At 58.2% G+C, this 15,399-nt stretch overlaps 2 protein-coding genes across 9 annotated transcripts in view; one reads left to right on the top strand and one right to left on the bottom strand.

The window, feature by feature from the left end:
* The first annotated feature begins 6,277 nt into the window (after positions 1-6,277).
* On the top strand, positions 6,278-10,225 carry LITAFD (LITAF domain containing). Of its 6 annotated transcripts, none has more exons than XM_049111421.1 (4): positions 6,278-6,411; positions 8,271-8,484; positions 9,752-9,893; positions 10,086-10,225. In XM_049111421.1, exons 3-4 carry the CDS (start codon positions 9,772-9,774, stop codon positions 10,192-10,194), a joined length of 231 nt encoding a protein of 76 aa, XP_048967378.1. In that variant the 5' UTR covers positions 6,278-6,411; positions 8,271-8,484; positions 9,752-9,771; the 3' UTR covers positions 10,195-10,225. The 6 variants fall into 6 exon arrangements, with proteins under 6 accessions (XP_048967378.1, XP_048967379.1, XP_048967376.1 ...); XM_049111422.1 differs by lacking the exon at positions 8,271-8,484 and adding an exon at positions 8,511-8,597 and having other exon boundaries at positions 6,313-6,440; positions 9,762-9,893; XM_049111419.1 differs by lacking the exon at positions 8,271-8,484 and adding an exon at positions 8,511-8,597 and having other exon boundaries at positions 6,317-6,440.
* A 3,795-nt stretch (positions 10,226-14,020) lies between these two features.
* The window catches only part of USP7 (ubiquitin specific peptidase 7), a 65,357-nt gene continuing 63,978 nt past the window's right edge, over positions 14,021-15,399 (bottom strand). For all 3 annotated transcript variants that reach the window (XM_025416540.3, XM_025416541.3, XM_025416542.3), the window contains one exon: positions 14,021-15,346. In XM_025416540.3, coding sequence (XP_025272325.2) covers positions 15,240-15,346 — 107 coding nt within the window. In that variant the 3' untranslated portion in view covers positions 14,021-15,239. The remainder of the gene's footprint in view (positions 15,347-15,399) is intronic.

The following is a 15,399-nucleotide window of genomic DNA, read 5'->3' as shown; positions in this document are numbered from 1 at the left end:
CCCAGGCCGGCCTCCAGCCTCCCTCGTGGGGCCCTGGGTCCCGGCGACAGACCAGATCTAAGCCGGCTCCCCCGCGGCCTTGAAGTGTGGCCTTGGGCTGCAGGACACAGGGTAGGACAGGAGTCCTCAGCCCCCAGGGCAGCCCCTGAAGGGCAGAGGGGAGGGGCTGCACAGCTCTGGCAGAAGAGGCATCACCGGCAGTGCAGGCTGGTGCTGCCCCCTGGTGGCTGTGGCCTCGGTGGGGGGCTGCTGAGGGCACCCCGTCAGCTCTCTCATTGCTTCCCCCTCAGGTCACCTCAGTGCACAGGCCGCAGCCTGGGTCTCAACCCTTGGGAGCGGGGACCGCCGTCCCCCCAGAATCCCCAGACAAGGGGGCTGTCCCCACCCCACGATGTATAGCCTCAGCTCTATACGAGGACCCTGTTTGCTGGAGCAGGGGATCCAGGGGATTTTAGGCCAGTGGAGTACGGGGGGGGGGGGGGGGGGGGGGGGGCGATGAGTGGAGCCTGCAGCCCATTCCTTCCTTCCTTCCTTCCTTCCTTCCTTTACTGTCTCTCCGTCACTCATTCGCACGTCCAACCTATGTTAACTGAGCACCTTCTGCATGCCGGGTGCTGGGGGGTGCAGCAAGGTCAAACCTCAGACACCAGCACATACAGGGGTGTGGACAGGCTCTCGAGGACGTGCCCCCAATCCTGCCGTGGAACAGAGAAGAAGCGATGGTGAGCTGTCACCAAGTGGTGGTAAAAGGGCCCGGCCATGCAGGCAGGAACATGGAACTGGAAGTTTCAAGACTGTGGGTTGGGGGAGCCACAGGCATTGATTGCTAAGAGAGCGAGAGCAAGAGTGAGAGAAAGAGAGAGACAGAGACTGAGATCAGAGGGACAGCTGGGGGGGGTTGCTGGAGCCGGGCCCCCACCTGAGAGGTGGTGTCCATGAAGACAACACCTTCGTGGGAATTAAGCAAGGGCTTCCTCCAGACGCCCCTTTTTCCCCATCAGCTGAGAAGCAGTTGTAACAATGCACAGATCTGCCCCGCCCGCAATGTGCGAGGCACCTTCTAGGCCAGCCCCCCAACCGCCCTGTGCACAGACGCCCCCCACCCCCCGGCCCTTGGCCGGTGGCACCTCCACTTACCACACCTCGCAGCTGGCGTCCTGGGCCGCGCTGATGCCTCCGAGGAAGCTGGTCTCCCCAGGGAGGGAGCTGGGCGCCCAGGCACGTGGAACCTCCCCCCATTCCCAGCTGGAGCTCCTCCACCAGGGGGATGACTGCGACCAGCAGGTGGCACTGCGGGAGCCCGGGGACAGCCCGAGGACAGCCCGGGGACCTTATAGATGCGTATATATTAATAAAGCAGGTGCTACCCAAGCGTCTCTCTCTATCCCTCTCTAGGTTCCATAAGCTGGACTGTAGCGACGGTCCCAATTCTCCCTCCCTCCTGATGATGTCACGTAGCTTTTGGCATCCCCATCCCGGGAGGGTGACCTGGGCCCTGCTACCTTTCTAGAAATGGGGGTGATGCAAGCTCACCCACAGCCACTGGCTTTAAATGCCCACAGTTCCAGCAAGCAGCAGAAACCCAGTGGTCTGTATCTGCCCCAGTTCCAAAGTCCCGCACAAGGAAATCGGGTTGGCCTAAGCCAGGTCGGGCTTCCACCCGCTTCAACCAGCCGGGCCCTGGGGTGGCAGGAAGGGCTGTCGCTGCCCGTTCCTGGGGGCGGGCAGGGGGCTCAGAGACGTGAGCGCGTGGCTCAAGCATAATCCTGCCCATAAATACCACAGCGCGGTGCTGCGTCATGTAAATAAGTCTGCTCTGGGGGAGCCGGGGTGGCTCGGTCGGTGAGGCGTCTGCCTTCGGCTCAGGTCATGATCCAGGGTCCTGGGACCGAGTCCCTCATGCATCGGGCTCCCTGCTCAGCAGGGGCTCTGCTTCTCCCTCTCCCTCCGCCTCTGACCCTGCGCATGCTCTCTCTCTCAAATAAATAATAAATAAAATCATAAAAAATAAATAAGTCTACTCTGTATTGTTTTGTCACTGAATTTGTTGGCATGCATTCACTTGTTTTTGTTGGCTTTCCACCTTTAGAAATGTCTTTTTTTTTCCTTTTAATCTAATTACTTTTTGCTCTCCCCCCCCTTCCCAATTTTATTGTAACAAAAAATGCGCAAGCGTACAGAAAAGTTGAAATGATTGTGAAGACCCCCATGCCCACCCATCACCTCGATCCTGGTAGACATTTTGCAAGCTTTTCTATTTTTTTCACAGATGTATCCATCTAATAATCCGTCAACCCTTCTTACCTTTCAATGAATTTATTTTTTTTTAAAGATTTTATTTATTCATGAGAGACACAGAGAGAGAGAGAGAGAGGCAGAGACACAGGCAGAGGGAGAAACAGGCTCCATGCAGGGAGCCTGATGTAGGACTCGATCCCAGGACCCCGGGATCATGCCTTGGGCCGAAGGCAGACACTCGACCACTGAGCCACCCAGGCATACCCTCCCTCATGCCTTTTCTGTTGATAAATCCACAGCCCGGTTGTCAAGCCTTGATCTGATGGCTTCTATAACTTTTGTCTTATCAAGAAGTCCATATAACAAGGATCGTACAGTACGCACTCAGATGCAAGGGGTCTTTCACACAGCATAATGCATTTGCGATTCATTTCTGTGGTTGCGTGAATGATGCCTTTTCATTGGTGAGTCGTAGTCGAGCACGCGAATATACACCACAGTGTGTGTATCTGTTCCCTTGTTTGTGGGCACCAGAGCGGTCTCCAGTTTGCGGCTTGTGGGAGGGGCAAAGCAAGAGAATCTTTTTTTTTTTTTTTTAAAGGATTTTATTTATTTATTCATGAGAGACACAGAGAGAGGCAGAGACACAGGCAGAGGGAGAAGCAGGCTCCATGTGGGGAGCCCAGTGGGGGACTGGGTCTCCGGAATGAGATCACGACCTGAGCTGAAGGCAGACACTCAACCACTGAGCCACTCAGGTGTCCCAAGAGAGAGAATCTTAAGCCCCGACACTGGGCTCGATCTCATGACCCTGGGATCATGACCTGAGCCAAGGTGCAGGCTTAACTGACTAAGCCATCGAGTTGCCCAGTTTGGGGCTATTTTAAATAAGGCTGCTCTGAGCATTGGTGTATATCTTTTATGTGTGTGGATTTGTCTCCCTTCTCCTGAGCTCACACCTACGCATGATATATCTGGGTCATCGGATAGGCTTAGGTTGTTTTTGCAAGAAACTTCCAGATTTCGTATGCTCCCACTGATGACAGACGATGAGAGTTTGGGGTGCTTGACATCCCTGTCACCACCTTCATGTCAGTCTTTGAACATTTTTAACAATCCAGGTGTGCAAGCTCCAAGAGTTTGGAAAAATGAATACACTTATGTAGTCATGATAGAATCTTTCCATCATTTTATTTTATTTAAGATTTTATTTATTTATTCATAAGAGACCCACAGAGAGAGGCAGAGACACAGGCAGGATAGAGTGGGACTCGATCCTGGGTCTACAGGGTCAACCCTGGGCTGAAGGCGGCGCTAAACCACTGAGTCACACGGGCTGTCCAGAGTTGGCTTGTGATCTCTCTCTCTCTCTCTCTTTACTCAAATAAATCAACATCTTTAGAAATAAAATTAAAAAAATAAGAATTTTACCAGTATGGCAGCCCTGGTGGCGCAGCGGTTTGACGCTGTCTGCAGCCTGGGGTGTGATCTTGGCCAACTGGGATCGGGTCCCACGTCGGGCTCCCTGCATGGAGCCTACTTCTCCCTCTGCCTGTGTCTCTGCCTCTCAATCTCTCTCTGTGTCTCTCATGAATAAATAAAATCTTTAAAAAAAAAAAAAAAGAATGTAACCAGTAGCACCTATGGTTTTTACATTTCCTAGGTGGCCTGTGATGCTGAACACCCTCTTGTGTGTGTGTGTGTGTGTGTGTGTGTGTGTGTGTGTATGTGCGTATCAGCCACAGCCACGTTCTCTTTTGTGAAGTGTCTGTTTGGGTCTTTTGTCCACTTGTAATATTGCATTTTTTAAATTGTTCAGTTGGGAGTTCTTTTATATTCTGGACGCCTGCGCCACAAGTATCGTCTTCCTGCGTGTGGCTAAGCTCTTTGTCTTCCCCCACCTCGTCTTTGGGAGAGCAGGTGCTTTGATGATCCCGTTTTTCAAGTTTTTCTTTTTATGGCCTGTGCTTTGTGTCCCGTGGAAAAAAATCTTGATATTCAGCCACGTTTGTTTGTTTTCCGTTACTTTCCGTTGTTCGGCGTTGCTTTTTTCTTCTGTGCGTGCTTCCTTTTAAATTAGTAAAAGCCGTGATATGGTTCCAAAGTCAAACCTATAAAGCGAGGCGTAGAGAGAACCTGCTTTCCGCCTCATCTCCCCCAACGTCAGCCTTTAGCTCTTAAAAAAAATCATTCCTTGATTTCGTCTTGATTATATATATCCCTCCCCATCTCCTTACACGCATATGCGCACACTTACACACTAACTATACATATATATGCGTGTGTGGTTATACAGGTATAGTTATACACAACTTCTTGGGTTTTTAGCAATATATTCTAGAGAAACTGCACCATAGTAATTCGTGAAATTTGTCCTCTTTTCAATCTTTTTCTCTTCTTTCCTTCTTTCCTTCCCTCCCTTCCTTTTTTTTTCTTTCTCTCTCTTTTTTTTTTTTTTTTTTAAGATTTTATTTATTCACAAGAGACACAAAGAGGCAGAGACACAGGCAGGGGGAGAAGCAGGCTCCCTGCGGAGAGGAGCCCGATGCGAGACTCGATCCCGGGACCCAGGGATCACGCCCTGAGCCAAAGGGAGACGCTCAACCGCTGAGCCCCCCAGGGGCCCCCTTCCTTTATTTTGGATAGCTGCAGAGGAGCCATACACGGACACTCGGGTTCCTTCGAGACTTTTCTGTTGCATCAAACAGCCTCGTGTCAACGTCCTTTGGTACTTTTGCTGGTCTGTCGTTGGGATGGGTCCCTGGAGCAGTATCGCTAGATCCAAGGTTCCCACATCTCTAAGCGAGCTGCACATCCCCGGATCCCCCTTCTGGGTCCTATGAGGAGGCCCATCTCCCCCTCCAGACTCGCCGGTAAGTTTCGGTCTGGGCCAATCTGAGAGCCGAGCAGGGTTGTTTGGGACACTCCCCCCAATATATATATATATTATATATATAGTATATATAATATATATATTTTTTCCCTATAGAATTCCAAGTAATTTAAGTATATATATATATATTTTAAGTATATACATATAATTTAAGTATATATATATTTAAGTATATATATATATATATTTTAAGATTTTATTTATGCATGAGAGACAGAGAAAGAGAGAGGCAGAGACACAGGCAGAGGGAGAAGCAGGGTCCATGCAGGGAGCCCGACGCGGGACTCGATCCTGGGTCTCCAGAATCAGGACCTGGGCCGAAGGCAGGCGCCAAACTGCTGAGCCACCCAGGGATCCCCTCCCCCCAATATTTTATGGCAACACGAGAAGTCGCAGAGTTTACTGTCTGAGCACACAGCCTTCACTTTGTGCCCTTGTTGGCACCAATCCTGGCCTTGTCCTTACTGGCCGTGACCCTCGCCAAAGCCCCGGGCACAGAGGCCGCCCCCTACCAGGGACAGTGTCTCTTGGGGCTACACCAGCCAATCACCGCCTCGCAGGCACCACGGTAGCATCGACCATTCGCTGTACCTGGCTCGTGTCTCACAATCTCCCAACAATCCTCTAGCGCAGCAGCCGGGACCCCCACTTGACAGCTGAGGAGGCCGGGGGGTGCAGGGCTGGAGAGTTAGCACCTTGCCCAAACTCAGCTCAGCGGGCAAGAGGGGCCGTCAGACATGCGGAGAGACGTGCGTGAACCGGTGCACCTGCGTGTGCCGCACGGGCACATGCATACGGAGCGCGGGTCCCTTTCTCAGCCACAGGACGCGACCGGCCACACGGCTGGGTGTCCGCCTATGTCCCTGGAATCAGAAGCCCCGGCTATGGTCAGATTCCCTTATCCTGCAGGCCCCGAGTGGCACCCCGGCCCACCCCTGCCGTCGGGAACCGAGGGCTGGTTTCGGGGGGTCCGGGGAGGGCGGTGGGGCGGGGAGCAGAGCCACCTCCACAGGGTCTTCCGGCTCGACCTGCAGGGAGAGGAGACACAGAGCCCACCCCTCGCCCGGTGACGCCCCACATCACAATGGCTGTTTCACCCCAGCCAGGCCTGGGAAGAGGCGCCAGGGGGGCCCCCACTCTGGTGCGAGGGCAACCAGGCGGCGCCATGGGGTCCCCTCGGGACAAGCGCTCGGCTGCTCTGGGCTCGGAACCCGACGCCACCCGGATACCACTGCTGGAACAAAGGTCGCCCGGAGCACCCCGGTGGAACTATCCCCAGGGTGAGATGTCTCCCCATCCTGGGCACAAGGTGACCTGGGGGCCCCCGGGAAGCAGGAGAGGATGGGTCCCCTTGCCCGGTGGGGGCTGAATCCAGTCCTCCTGCTGTCACTTCGCATGGTCCTCTGCCAGCCTGGGGACCCTGTGACTCGAAGGAGACAAAATAGGGTTTCCAGCAGCCGGTGCCCTCTCTTAGGGTGTTAACAAGGAGTCAAAGAAGAAGACTAATGACTCCCTTGTTTTGGGTACAGGCTGCCCCTCGGGTCGCCTGCCCACCCCAGGGCCAGACACAACCTAGACTGGCTGGGGTGGGGGGGTGCGGGGGGCCTGGCCCTCCCGAGGAGATCTTGGCCAAGTCGCCCATTGGATCCAGCCATCTCTTTGGATCCAATTTCTTTTTTTATAAGATTCTATTTATTTATTCATGAGAGACACAGAGAAAGGCAGACACAGAGGCAGAGGGACAAGCAGGCTCCCTGCGGGGACCCCGATGTAGGACTTGATCCCAGGACCCCAGGATCACACCCTGGGCTGAAGGCAGATGCTCAACCGCTGAGCCCCCCAGGTGCAGCTGGATCCATTTTCTGTCTGGAGAATGGTTTGAGAGGATTAGGAACTGGTTGGTGCAGGGCTGGCTGCTAACTCAGCCACAAGGCCAGGTGACAGGTTACTTCCTCCCTGGCCTTCACTTTGCTCACCTGTGAAATGGGTACAAAAGTCAGCCTCAGACGGGACTGCTGGGGACACAGGCCTGCTATGACATCTCCTGTCCCCAGGAGTCTAGGCCGTGTGGGAGAAAGTGGGGAGGGGCTTCCTGTCCCCCGGCTGCCCCCAGTGTGGGAAGAGGCACTGGGTGGTGGGGGTCTGCAGCAGCCCCTTCAAGCCACGAGGCCCCTCCCCCGGGAGAGGCAGGTCCCCATGCAGAGGGTCCGCGTGGTTCCCCGTAGAGACCCCGTGAGCCCCACCCATGGACCAGAGGGTCATGTCGATGACGGGGTTCCCACCCTTCCTGCCCCAGACTGCACCCTGGGTGTCCGGATCCCGGAATCCCCTGTCCAGACAGCTTTGCACCTGAGGGCTCAGCCCCGGGAGCTGCAGCCGGCGGGCTGTCGACACGGTTGCGAGAGGCCCCTGTGGGGGCAGGAGGGACCCACGGCCGGGAGGGATGTGGGCAGGCCTGGGCCCGGACGGCCCCTCCCGGGAGGCGCGTGGACCCCGCCGTCTTGGAGCCGTCCTGACCAGGGGCAGAGGCCTCACACGCAGGGCCGCCCCGCATGTCCTCAACTTCCATACCTGCTGGCTGACCTCGGCTGGCCTCGGGCAGGGGCTTAACCTCGCTGAGCCGGGTCTGCACCTGTGCACCACTGGAACCCTGCCGCCGCCTTCCTCACGGGGCTTTTGGCGAGTCCGTGCGGCGAGGTCGTGTCAAATGTGCAGCAGAGTTTGGCACGGAACAAGTGCTCCGTATTCTCTTTTTAAATTTTTATTTATTCATGAGACACACACACACACAGAGGCAGAGACACAGGCAGAGGGAGAAGCAGGCTCCCTGAGGGGAGCCCGACTCGGGACTCGATCCCAGGACCCCGGGATCACGCCCTGGGCCAAAGGCAGGTGCTAAACCACTGAGCCCCCCCAAGGATCCCTACATCTGGTTTTGTTTGTTTGTTTGTTTTTGTTTTTATGATAGTCACAGAGAGAGAGAGAGAGAAGCAGAGACACAGGCAGAGGGAGAAGCAGGCTCCATGCACCGGGAGCCCAATGTGGGATTCGATCCTGGGTCTCCAGGATCGCGCCCTGGGCCATAGGCAGGAGCCAAACCGCTGCGCCCCCCAGGGATCCCCCCGTATTTTTTTTTAAGAGAGATGATGGGCCCCGTGCGCTGGTTACATCCTCAACTTCTGGCAGCGCCTCCAGGGTCTTATATCCGAGTCCGTGAGGGCACATCTGGAGCCAGAAACGCCGGGTTCACACCTCAGCTCGGCGGCCACCGGCCCTCATTCCTCCAGGCCTCGCCTTGCTGTAAAGTTGGGGTCACCGCGAGGCCGCCGCCTTGCCAGCGCCCCCGGGTCTGAGTGAGTCTCCTTCTTCTCTCCCCAAGGGCCTCCTCCTCCTCCTGGTCCTCGGCCTCCAGGTGCTCCGAGTCCTCCCCCGTTGTACATCCAAAGCCCCCAGGCCTTTCACCCCGGTGAGTGCCCCACCCCCTGGCTGACTCTGCCCCCGCAGCACCTCCCCTGAGAGCCCTTCTCTGCTGACCCCCCCAAGCTGCATGACCCCCACCGCCGGCCGTGCCTCCTCCTCCCCGACGTGAAATTGGCGGCACAGGGGCCTGGTCCCGGGTGGGCACTCAGGCAAGGCTTCTGGGGCAAAGTCCTGGTGAAACCCCCTTCCCTACCCTGCCAGGTGCTCCCGAAGCCCCCGCCCAGGGTGGGCGAGCCAGGGAGCCCGGAGCGGGCGCAGGTGCCCGGGCAGGGCCACCCATGCTAGGTGCACAGGTGCCCAGAGGCCCGTCGGGGTTCCAAACCCCGGCCCCCCTCACCGCTGACCCCTGGGAAGGCTGGCTAGCTTCCTTCCTTGCTTTTCTTTTTTTTTTAAGATTTTATGTATTTATTGGTGAGAGACCCAGAGAGAGAGGCAGAGACACAGGCAGAGGGAGAAGCAGGCTCCATGCAGGGAGCCCGATGCGGGACTCGATCCTGGGACTCGAGATCACACCCTGAGCCAAAGGCAGACACTTAACCTACTGAGCCACCCACTTTTTTTTTTTTAAGGTTTTATTTATGTACTTACTTACCTACCTGAGCGGGACGGCTTTCTTAACCAGCTCAGCCCCCACCAGAGCCCCCCTTCTTTGCACACCCCACAACTGCAGAAACGGCCGCAATGTTTAAATAGCTAAATGCCCATTTTTTTTGGCCTCTCTGTATGACTGGGAGAGGGGGACACAAGGATGCCGACAGGTAGGATCTAGGTTTTGTTGCTTCCCCCACCACGCTTCACCGAGGTTGTTCGGAGCTTTCCACCAGGGGCGGGGACTCGAGAACACGCTGGCTGACGTCACGGACACCCCGGCAAGGGGGTGGATTGAGCACGCTACCCCTGGGGGGGCTCACTGAATCATAGGAGCCCCCGGGGGAACCCAGAGAGGCCCCCACATCCCCCAGGTGACACCTGGCCAGGGAGACGAGGTGGAGGGAGGTCCGAGGGCCGGTGGCTGCAGGGGGCGGGGGGGGGGGGGGCGGCGACAGGGCAGCGTGAAGGGAGGTGGAGCCGAGTGGGCAGGAGGGCCCACCGAGCAGGGCGGGCAGGGGGCTGGGGTCTGAGCTGCCCCCCCACCCCCAGGGCTCAGCAGCTTGCCTAGGATGGGGTCTGCTACCCCCATACAGTCCGTATGTCCCTACTGCGGGAACTACATCATCACAGTGACCAACCCGGTCCCGGGGACCCTCACCTGGCTGCTGTGTACAGGCTTCTTTGTGTTTGGGTGAGTGCACCCCCCCCCCCCGCCCACCTTTATCCCCGAAGGGGCCCTGAGCATCCCCGGGGACAGATGGCCTGCTGGGTTGGGGGAGGGCTGCCTGTGGGGCGGACGGGCAGGGCAGGCGCAAGGGCAGGCGGGGGGCCCAGGTGAGGACGTCGAGGCTGCACCCCCACCCCACTGCTCCTGAGGCTGCAGGTGCTTCCTGGGCTGCTGCCTCCTCCCCTTCTGTGTGGACAGCCTGATGGACGTGAAGCACACATGCCCCGTGTGCCAGCACGAGCTCTTCCGCTACCGTCGCCTGTGAATGTCCGTGAAATAAATGTCCATTAAATGCCGCTTGTCTGCCCACGTCTATCCTGCTGGGTGCCTGCTGGTGCAGGGAGGGCCGGGCGAGGGCTGGCCAGGCGCCTGGCACACAGCGGGTGCTCAGGTAGCCACAGTGAACGAATTTTGGGGAGCCTGGTGTCCGGTGCCCCTTCTCGGGCTCCGTGGTGTCCCGACCCCGGGGAATCCACAGCGCAGTCAAGCCGTCCCTTCCCAGCAGCCACGGCCTCACGTGTCCAGGGGCTTTGGCAAGTGCTTGGGACAGTGAAGGCCCTGAGCTGGCAAACAGGATCCCCTGGGGTCATGCAGGGTCTGCAGGGCAGCAGGTGGGGGCAGGCACAGCCTATACGGAAACCTGGCACACAAGCAACGGAGGGAGGGCTGTGGGTCTTTTTTTTTGTTTTTTTATAATTTTATTTTTAACTAATCTCTACACCCAATGCAGGGGCTCGAGCTCACAAACCTTGAGATCAAGGTTGGCTCTTCCCACGGAGCCAGCCAGGCTCCCCCCCCAACAAAGGAATTTTATTTTGCAAAATAAGATGGTTATCCACCCACGTTTTCAATGGAAATGCATTTCCTAGAGAAGGGGGAAAGGAAGTGGGTTTATCAGGGGGCAGGAAAGACAGGGAACGGGGGGAGTGCCCTTCTTGGGATTTAAAATTTTTTTAAATTAAAAAAAAAAAAGGAACTTCACCTGCTGTGATGCTCATCACCCCCGGGGAGGGCAGGGTGCCCCGGTCCTACAGATGCAAAGGCCCAGGCAGAAGAGCCCTCGGCTCCAGTGACCCGCGGCTGCAGGTCCAGGGCCTGTCCCCCTGCAGCAGAGATGGGAGGGTGTGTGTGTGTGTGTGCGTGTGTGCGTGTGGAAGAAGTTCCCGGAAGCCTCACGAGGTCACACAGCCTGTGGGGACAGCCCTGGCCTGGTGTCACACTACCCAGGGGGCTGCACGAGCTCTGGGGCCGGATCTCTGCCTCTGGATGTCAGCCAGGCCTCCGGCCGAACCCCAGGGGCCCTGGAGGACAGGGGGAGCACTGGTTCCCGAGCCAGCTCCTCTTTCCCAGCAAGGTGTCCAGGACGAGGTGAAGCATCTGACCCATGGGGGGCACTCCGTAAGGAGGGACCAGCCCCTGTCTGTGATACAGCGGGCCGGCCAGGTGCACCCGGGGAGACAGAAGGGCCCCAGGCAGACAACACAGGTGGCCGCCCACCTAGGCTCAGCGCCTGAAGGAGACGGCGCGTCCCACACATGGCAGGACGCCGTTACTGGGGGAGGCGGGCGGCGGGGAGCGAGGCCAGGGCAGGCCCGCCAGCCCCCAGCACCCAGGGGAGTCTTCCTGGGACTGGGCCCGTCTCTGGTTTGGAGGAGCTGCATGCCTGTGCAGAGGCGGCCAGGCCACGTGGGGACAGTCACAGGCGTGCCTGGCTCCGCTGACGAGGCCAAGACTGTCTGGAACTGGAGCCGGAGCTGGATGCATCTGCAGAACTTGCCTCGAGGCTCTTGGACGGACTCCAGGCTCACTAAGCAACTCGCTGGTTCTGACTGGGATTCCCAGAGAGGTCCACGGGCGGTGGCAGCCGGTCCTAGGACAGGTGCCTCTCGACGTACATGCGGCACTGCTTGTGGGGCCTCAGGGTGCTGAGTTTGGGGGGCCTCCTTCACTGGCTTGGCTCGGCCATAGCCGTGCTCCTCTTCGGGGGCAAGTGGGTCCCTGGGATGCCCTCGACGTCCGGGGTGCGGGGGCTGAGGCGGCCAGGTCTGCACGGAGCAAGCGGGGAGCCCGGCCAGGTGGCACATGCTGGTCACCCTGGGCTGCCCGGAGGCTGCACGGCGTGCTCCACGGTGACGACTGTTACAGGGTGGCTGACGGAGCTTTCTCAGCTACTCTCTCCCCCGCGCTTGGCCAAAGCCCAGGGACGGGACTGGGGCCCACCCCGCGCGGCCTGCAGGTGCAGGCGAGCCCCCAGCCTGGAGCGCTCAGGAAGCTGAGCGGCGGTGGGGCGCGGGGGGGCACTCAAGCCAGGCTTGGAGGCGACCAGCCCCCACGCAGCAGCCAGATGCAGCCCTGGACCAGCTCCCCACGGCGAGGACGGGGCCCCTGAGGTACCCTCCCTGCCAGCACCTACCACATCTCTGAGCCTAAGGCAACTCCGGCCAGACGGCGTGTGCAGCCTGGATCCAGCTCAGGGCCCTTCGGGGCACCCCTGGTAGGGGCCCTCCCCGCCAGCCTTGCTCTAATGGCTCTCCACACCCCGGGGGCCTGGCCTCACGGCCTCCTCAAGGACCTCAAGGACGGCGGGGAGGGCGGCAAGGCAAAGGGCGCCGGGAAGGTCTCGATTGCACTTTGCTCCCACCGGAAAAGGAGCGCCGCAGGCTTCGCGGGGACGGCAGGTCAGGCTGAGCAACGCCGACACGGGCAAGAGCGGTCAGCGCGGCTTTCCCGACGCGGCACATGCCCGCCGCTTGTGGCACCTGGAGTTACACGGCGGGCGGATGCTCGAGGTGCCGGAGATGTTCCCTGTGTCGTCCGTGAGGGGGCTGTCCCGGGCACCGGCTCCCCACCGGCCCAGCTGCCACGCAGGCCTCCTTCCCTGCCACGTCGGGGCCGCGAGCTCGGACGGCCTCTGCCTGTCGGTACCAGGTGCCGCGGGACCCCGGGCTTGGCCGTGTGCTGCCTGCAGTGCGTGGCTGCTTCCAGGCTCCCGTGGCGTGGAGCCCCCCGCCCCGGGGCACCCATGGCCAGCGCCCCCCAGGTCTCCGTCCCCAGAGCCACGCAGCCCTCAACCACGTGCCTCAGAGCGGAGATGGCGGCAGGAAAGGCCTGAGGCCTGCTCGGAAGACACGGTCCCGAACCCACCGTCCGTAGGTTCCATCCCAGACGTGGGCTCCGTCTCGCACCAGAGCCGCACCTCCCAGGGGCAGGCCCGCGGACCCCGCTGTTGGGCGCTGGAGCAACACGCGCCCCCTCTCGCTGGAAGGGCTGGTCCCTGGGACCGCGGCCTGGGCGCTCCTAGAGAAAGGCCAGCGCCCCCGCCACCTCCGTCGCCTCGGGAAGGCGCTTCCTGCCTACGGGGACTGTTCTGGAAGGAGATGGCAAGGCTGGTATGCTGCTCACGGGTGGACTGAGGCCGCCTTTCTCTGCCCACTTGCACCCAGGTTGCAGGTCACAGGTCACATCACGCTTCCCAAGGGGCTCCTCCTCGTCAACTGACGGGAACGTCCTCGGGGTGTAGAGTGAGCGGAAGCTGTTCCCCCCTGTGCCCCCCACAAACACTGTGAGCTCAGACGCCCAACCCCAGAGCTGGGAGGGAACGGAGCAGTAAACGCACGTGGCCACACCGTCAAGTCTTTCGTAAAAAGTCCCTTGATAACCCGAGCACGCGCTGTGCCAGCTACCTGGCCAGGACCAGAACTGAAGTCCAGCTGAACGGAACGTCAACCCTTCACGCTCAACGTCAAACATGCAGAGAAAGATCCTCGCCGGCCTGGGCACACCTACCCTCCCTACGGCCCGAGGCCTACACCTGGACCTGGAAACAGACCAGCCCAGAGTCCAGAAACCCGCGCCGGGTGGGCCGCGCGGCCGGCTCCCCAGGGCTATGCCTCCCACGGTGCCGGCAGTATTTCCGAGTCGCCTCACTTGTGCCCAGGTTCCCCCTGGAAAACCTCCTCTTGCTTGAGCTCAGACCTAACTAGGAAGAGGCAGGATCAAACACCCGCAGGAAACCAGGGCTGTCGAGTGAGCAACATGACCGGCGGTGGGGGGGACATGGGCCTCCCTCAACCTCCACGTCACTCACCGAATTGTCGTTTTTATAGAAAATTTTATTCAACATACAACATTTTCCAGCAAAAAGGCAATATACAGGAAGAGTTGGTGTACATTGCTGCTACAGAAACAAACAAAAATCCTGGAAAAGGATGAAAAATAAGTGTGATCTGCTGATTCTATTTTACTGCACTCAAAACTAGACACGCAGCCGGCATTAGCTCCAAAATAAAAGGAAACAAGGCTGGGACTGAAATAAAACTACACACAATGAATATCGACATCGGTGAGTCACTTAGATGCACCCAACAAAGTCACCTCCTCCCAGTGGCGAATTGTACATGTTCATTCATTAAATATACAATTTCATTTCTCTTTTTTTTTTTCCTTTTAACTTTTTTACAAAGTCAACAGCTTACTGACTAGTGAGCATGCCCTCTTTGCTAAAAGGCTCTCCTTCCTTTTCTCGTTCCGTCTGTTCCGTCTCGAGGAACCTCTACGGGCAACTGCTTCCCCCACACGAGTCAACTGTGGAGAAGGGGCAGCAGAGGACACCGTGATCGTACTCGGTGGGGCTCTCAATGTCAGAAAAGCCCCCGGACTGCCTGTCGGGACTGTACTGGTGTGTACTGGTGCTCGGGGCCTCCACGTGGCGAACGGGCTGCAGCACGGCGGCGGCTGGCGGAGTGAGGACACGGGGACGGAGACCAGGCAGCGGGCGGGGGACCGAGGAAGGGGAACAGTACACGCAGTGAAGGAAAGAGCACTATTTATTAGGTTGTGAGTTTCTCTGTTTTGCCTTTACAGATGCACAAAAGGTCATGGCAAGTAGAACTGAGGGAAATACGTCAGACGAGCCTATACGTACGAGCGGCCGCAGGGGCCGGTGACTGCGGCCCCAGGAAGGCAGCCAGGCAGCCTCGCTGGCTGCGAACACACCAGAGGCTCACAGCTGCGCGGCCCTCGCCTCTGCTCCCCCGCTACGCTGGCAGTCGCCTTGCACTGTGGTTACCAGAAAATAACTCTCATTGGCATCCAAGCTTTATAAAAACACCTTCATTTTGCTCAAAAAGGGCAGTCAATAGATACAGAGAAGCCAAACTGAACAGCCTCAACAAAATAAAATTAACATCAGCAGCAAATCCTCTTGCTGAAGACTTCGGATAGAGTGCACGTGTACCAAAGTTCTAGGCTGGTAAAAGGGGGCACACACCCACGCACGGCCCCTCGCCCTGCACACACTGAGTAAGGAAGTCAGTTATGGATTTTAATGGCCTTTTCCAGGTAAGTGTAGCGACTCCTCTTTGGGGCTTTGTTGAAGTGGTCGAGCCCTAGCCAAGGCCGAGGATGAGACATGTTACCTGGTGGAGAGAGAGACATGGCTGAGACCGGACGGACGGCCACCCCAGAGCCC

This window comes from Canis lupus, chromosome 6 (assembly GCF_003254725.2).
Source record: "Canis lupus dingo isolate Sandy chromosome 6, ASM325472v2, whole genome shotgun sequence".
Lineage (NCBI taxonomy): Eukaryota > Metazoa > Chordata > Mammalia > Carnivora > Canidae > Canis > Canis lupus.
This window is presented reverse-complemented; position numbering and strand designations above follow the sequence as displayed.